General features: G+C 39.4%; 1 protein-coding gene across 1 annotated transcript in view; it reads right to left on the bottom strand.

Annotated features, from left to right (window-relative positions):
* LOC141431364 (hexuronate transporter) overlaps window positions 1-6,490 on the bottom strand; it is a 47,692-nt gene that overhangs the window by 20,430 nt on the left and 20,772 nt on the right. The window contains exons 5-6 of the mRNA XM_074092530.1: window positions 5,978-6,260; window positions 3,825-4,062 (exon numbers count right to left, since the gene is read on the bottom strand). Of these exons, the coding sequence (XP_073948631.1) occupies window positions 3,825-4,062; window positions 5,978-6,260 (521 nt within the window). The remainder of the gene's footprint in view (window positions 1-3,824; window positions 4,063-5,977; window positions 6,261-6,490) is intronic.

The following is a 6,490-nucleotide window of genomic DNA, read 5'->3' as shown; positions in this document are numbered from 1 at the left end:
TTGTCTTTGACGTCTCTAAAAACTGGTCGAGGGTTTTCATTTGAAACTAATTAACGCAAAAGTAATGGCAAGAAAATCAGTTTTTTGGCCTAAAATTGTTCAACTTTGATGCCAAATATCTCGAAAACAATGAACTTTGAAGTACTTAAGAGTCCGCAGCAAGCTTGATTCTCCATACAAATCGTAGTTACGTCCTTATTTTAAAATAACAAGTAGCATCATCATGATTTTTTGTAAATACAATGAGATAAGGCATATCTAGGCCTGAAATTAGTTTATGACTCTTGAAATGGTATTACAAAGAAAATAGAACGAGTACAAGTTTTGCATTTTAAGAGCCAAAAACCCTGTGCAGTTCGGTTAAATACTACGGCCAAAATATAGTTCAGATTGAAGTCAAAACTTGAAAATATCCAAAAAGATACCGTTGGGCAGGCAACGAACCCTGAATGGATCAAACAACGAAAAATACGCCTTACTGCGTCAGTGTTTGGTCAAATATGTAAGAGAAGAGCTGCCACGTCGTGTAAAAATATTATAAAAACACTCTTATATAGCAATTTTAAAGGTAGCGATGCTACTAGATACGGCAATGAGAATGAGCCCATCGCTTTAAAAGAGACTGAAGCTGCACTAGGAGTGCAAGTATCACCTTGTGGGTTATACATCCTCGAGGAACACCAGTATTTAGGCGCGAGTCCCGACGGAGTCATAGACGAAGAAACAATTGTGGAGATCAAATGCCCAGCTTCGGCGGCAAATATGACGCCAACAGAAGCTATTTTAAAGAAAAAAATTACTTTCTGTGTGTTGGACGAAAGTGATCCTCAGAAAATAAAAACTGAAGCAAAATCACAACTACTTTTATCAAGTACAAGGTCAGTTAAATATTACAAAAAAAAGATACTGTATCTTCGTGGTGTGGACTCCAAAAGGCATATTATTCGAAAAAATCGAAAAGGATACAGGATTCTGGGAGAGCATATTAAATAAATTGAGAAAATTTTACATGGAATGCATACTACCTGAAATTATAGATCCGCGTCTACCTAGAAAGTTACCGATACGAGAGAGTTCTTAAAAATAAGCGAATTTTCATACTTGTATGTATTAAAAAATAAAACACAATATTGTATGACTTTTTTTATTTTATTCAATACACCCAATCTTCAATGTGTCCAATCAAGTTGATGTTGTAGTCTATAGATATTATACTTTTCACTTCTCATGCTCGTAAAGTTCGTTTTTATGCTGAGATTAAGCGACATAAAATGACTTTTTATGCTCTAGTGCATAAAATAAAATCTTTGTCTAAGACCAAGCTAATCAGGTGTCAACCAGCCACAAACAGAAAGTTTTTAACTTTTTTATTTATTTATATAAAACTAAAAATTAACCAAATCAATCAAAATAAATCAATAAAATAAAAAAATAGAATTATGTATATAGTAATTCATGAAAAATAAAAGAAACATAGTAAGTGAACCATTGTTTCCACTGTTGCTATTTCCTCGAATTAATCGAAGTAAAAAGCAGTGTAAAACTCGAGCATTAAACCCATTTTTCCCTCGACGTGTCTATCCACCCTCGCCGTACCGGAACGAACGTCTTAAAATCGTAAACGTCGTAAAATGGCTCGTTTTATGCTCTTGTTGTACAATCGACTATTTCACTTCTCATGCTCGTAAAGTGCGTGTTCATGCTGCATCTAGGCAACATACAATAACTTTTTATGCTCTAGTGCATAAAGTGTCGTAAGCTGCAGGCTAACTTGGTTGCAGTCCTTAATAAAACCTAAGGGCCTTTTTTTGGCGTTATGAGTTGTTGCGCGTACTAATACTGCTGCGCGCGCAGGTTCTGCACGACTAGCAGGAGGACCTCGTGCACGCATGTCAGGCACATGCTGCGGGAGGCGGAGGGCGGCTGGTAGCTGGCGCTGCCAAGAACTGCACCAGCGGTATCGGCAATTTTTGTAACAATAATATTTTTCTTTTACACATATACAATTTTACTCGCAAATGTGATGAAAACATTGTAAGTCGCACGGGCGGTACTATAATTATGAACATCGACCTAGTCCTCAGTCTTTGACTTTGAGCTTCTAATACTCTCGTTCGTAATTTCTTATTAACCGCCCTTAAGACATAATGTACTATTACGCCACACCTGGCCATAATGTGAGTTTTACCGCCCGCTATGCGTATGGTAAAACCCACTTTCTGGCAAGGTGAAGACGTAAAATTGTGTACTCACCATGGGCAGTAAAAAAGTTTTACAGCGTAATGTGTAGTGTAATGTACATTTACGTTTTTGGAACGCCAAATAATATCCTAGCCGGTAGCTGCCCTCCCGCGCTGTATATATTATAATCTTGGTCTGGAGATGTTCTACTGTTATATTCTACTTAGATACTGCAATAATTTCACCATTGTATGAAGATATTTTACTGCAATATTGTTACTGTGACATGTCTCTAGCTCCGCCTTCCGCTAGCGCGCTCTTGCTTTCTTTCTAGCGCCCTGTCTTACTCTAGGTGAAACAACAACATTTTAAAGCGTTAGCGCGTGATCTCAACGCGGAGTTGAGCGCTACTTGCTGCGGACTCTTAAATCTGGGATACTATATTGCTTAAAGCCGTTGTTGTTAATATAATAAGCTACAAAAAAATTAGAAAACTAAGGAATTCAAATCGAAGGTCATTGGGGCATGGGGTCCCCTTAACTTCCCCAGCCAATCGTATCTATATTCTCACTCTAAAAAAGTTGCCATAAATAGACGCCACGCCACGCGTACTATTTCCGTATTTTGTACAACGCAAATTAGCCACTGCCTACTCAATTTTCTTTTACGGAAGCATGCCCATTTATTAAAAAAGGCTTATTATCGTACCTTGAACCTTACAGTAAACCCACAAGGATCGTTTTAGAGTGTTCCCAGCTTATAAATAGTTGGCCTTGCAATTTCTGACAAGTCGTCAGCACCGTGACTGGCAGGATACGGGTGACAGGCAGAACTATTAGCTATTGTCACTCCAGAATCAGCCTTATACTGTGTTTTTTAAGGTCACAGTTGGTTTATCCGTTTCTTTTTTGATCGCCTTTTGTATATCTAAGGCATTTAATTTACATTTGTCATTTGCGATTGTTGTTTTGTGCGATCGATCGGTTATCGATAGGAAATTTGCTACTGCTATGTTTTTTCTGAATTAAATTCGAAAGGACATTTTAGGTTGCCTTTGAGATAGGTACACCTACTTACCTACCTTACTTAATCTTTAAAAGTTAGGGGTTCCTATTCCGTAGACTGTCTTCAATCTCAGTAGGTATCTGCGGGACTGAACGTTTTCAGGCCTTCGGGATCCCGGTATTTGCAAGATCCCGCATAAAAAATTACACTATTTCTAAAAGTATAATAAACAAGTTCTCGTCTTTTAGGATTTTACTAAGTAGTATTGAGAGATAGCACGAGAGCCCTCTCATTCTGAGAGGAGGCCTGTGCCCAGCAGTGGGACTTATATAGGTTGGGATGATAACGATGATGATTGAGCGATTAATCAAATTACACTTTTATAGAGTTAAAAATTGACAGTAGGTACTTCAGTACATACCTACTTCTCCACAGTCCCGAAAAATCTTTCAGAATCCCGTGCCAGTAGGTAATCCCGCAGTTGCGGGACTGGAAAAATATCGCGGTATCTTGGAACACCAGGATCCCGTAATACCTAGACTAGAAGCTCTACTAAAAATACAAGGCTCGGGCCTACTCGGCGTATTTGGAGATCAGCCCCTAGCTATTTAACTTCCCCGATTGGTCCATCAACTTACCGCAATGCCTGATGGAAGCAGCGATACACAGCAGCACGATCCTGGGCTGCGCTATCACGTGCCAGATGGTGACTTGCGGCATCTTCTTCCCTGACTCCAGGGTCGAGTCCCCGGCCTTGTTGTTGCCTGTGCCTTCTTCGCCGATGGTGGTGCGCTCCGGCTCGCGAAGAGTCAGGAAGGTGAGTATGGCGATGACGATACCCACGATACCGGCACCGTAGTAGCATACTCGCCAGCTCTGTGGATGACCAAAGGCTGTTAAGCGATGTGGAAGAATGTCCAATGAGATTCCTTGTTGGAAAGATTTTGACGAAAATACAAACTGAAACATAGATGCACAGAAAAAAAACCAGAAAAAGAGACCAGCGCGGAATCGAACTCAGGTCCTCAGCATTCCGTGCTGCGTGCCATACCCCTACACCACCACTGGACAGGAGTCTAGACACAAATTTCTCCCATGCACCACACATTTCAACCTGCTTTTTACCCGACTGCCCGAAGGAGGGTTATGTTTTTCGAGCGTATGTATATATGTAAGTATGTATGTATGTGGGTATGTATGTCCATTTCTTTGGTCCTCGCTGCAGCCTGAACGGCTGGACGGATTGTAACATATGAGGTATCATTGGATTCGTCATAACTGTCGGAGTGACATAGGCTATATAATATTTCAATATGGCGTCTGCGAAAAAAAAAATGGCGGAGGAATGAAAAAAATAATTTTGTATTGTAACAATATGGGTATCAAATGAAAGCTAATAATTAGCCCATTCTAAATATATATCGTTATAAGTAATACTTTTAATCTACTACTTTCACAGAAATATCAAAAAAGTATAAAATAAAAAACATTAAATTTAAAAATCAAAAAACCCGACTGCCTTAAAAACTAAAAGGAATAAAATAAAAGTCTAGTGGTCTAGAACTCTGTCAAGAAGCTCATTTAAGGTTCAACAGTCGGGACCCATTCAAATCGTAACCAGCTCAAAAAATCTTGGTAATGGGTCCCGACTGTTGAACCTTAAATGAGCTTCTTGACAGAGTTCTAGGCCACTAGATTTATGTTATTCCTTTTAGTTTTTAAGGCAGTCGGGTTTTTGATTTTTAAATTTAATGTTTTTTTTCTTAGTCACTTAAGCAGCGACATGACACCAGTTTGTTAGTTAGTTTGACCGACCGTAACCAACCGACCGTGACCGTAAACAAATTTGGAGTTGAAATAAAAAAAATACAAAAACACTCCAAAAAACCAATCTTAATGGAAAGATTTTGTTTAAATGGTAGTGCTAGTTGATTTTTATTGACGCTGGTGTAGAATCACTGCAACGATTTAGTACTCATCTCTACTAAGTAGGTAATTATTCAAAAACTAATTTAAGTAAAGTATAAAAAATTCATTATTTTAGATACTCGTACTGGTACTTGTAAACATGGGCGAGGCCTATGTCCAACAGTGGACGACATACGACGGCTGATATGATGATGACTTGCAAACGCAATTAATCAGAGGCCGTATTGTCTTAACGTTTTTGACGCTCGCGATCGCAATCAGATGACAGATGTCCCATACAAAAACTGTCATTTGATTGCGATCGTGATCGTGAGCATCAGAAACGATATACAATACGGCCTCAGGACCAGAGGCCTTATTGTTTACCGCACTCTCATAATAGTATCACCAGTTCTTTCTGTCACTTGTCACACGGGTTCGAATGAGGGCAGAAAAAGATAGTGAATGTAGCGTTTGCATATCATCCGATCACCGAACTGAACTCCGAACTTTGATAACAGCATAAAATCACTTGGACACTAAAAAACTAACATACCATAAAAAAACATTTTTAATACAAGCTTTTTTTGTCGATTACTTTTTGTTGACTGTACTTGCATTGTCACCCAATAACTACATTTGCATACCAAATTTCAACTCGATGCTATTAACCGTTGAAGAGTTCCGTCCTGCGGAGACGATCCTGGCTGGACTACCAGGATGTCACTACTAGATTATTGTATTGTCACGCGATTTACATAAGTATTCCAAATTTTAAGTCAATCTGACTACTGGAAGTTGATCAAATTTAACTTGCAAGATTTGACTACAGACAGACAACGAGACAGGTGAAACTAAATAAAAGCTTGTAAAAAATACTTACCAGTCCCCAAGCATTCAGGTCCGGTATATACCTCCCGACAGGGAAAGCGATACCGTACCCCCCGTAGATCCCCCAGTTGAAGATCGACAGCACCAACGCCCTCTGGTGTTCCGGGAACAGGTCGGTCAAGATGCCTGTAGCTAGGGGGTTGCAGCCGGATTCGCCTGCCGCCATGATCATTCGAAGGACCACTAGGTGCCAGTATTCTTCTACAGCTCCCATCAGGATTATGGCTATCACGAAAATCAGGGTGCAATAGGCGAGGATGCGCGCTCTGTTGTACCTGAGAAGAATATGGTGGTGTTATTGGTGTCGATCGATCTGTTTTTAGCAGACTTCAAAAAAAGGAGAAAGTTATCAATGCAGTTGTATTTTTTATTTTTGTTTTCAGAACTCCGTCATTCATTTGCGAACCGATTTGAAATAAATGTTTTTCGTTTGTATGGGAACATCTCCACAAATTAGGTCCCATAGTCACCGAATCACGATCTGATGAGTGTAAATATTGTAGAG

Source organism: Choristoneura fumiferana, chromosome 9 (assembly GCF_025370935.1).
Source record: "Choristoneura fumiferana chromosome 9, NRCan_CFum_1, whole genome shotgun sequence".
Lineage (NCBI taxonomy): Eukaryota > Metazoa > Arthropoda > Insecta > Lepidoptera > Tortricidae > Choristoneura > Choristoneura fumiferana.
Note: the sequence above shows the minus strand (reverse complement) of the source record. Positions and strands in the feature narration are given on the sequence as shown.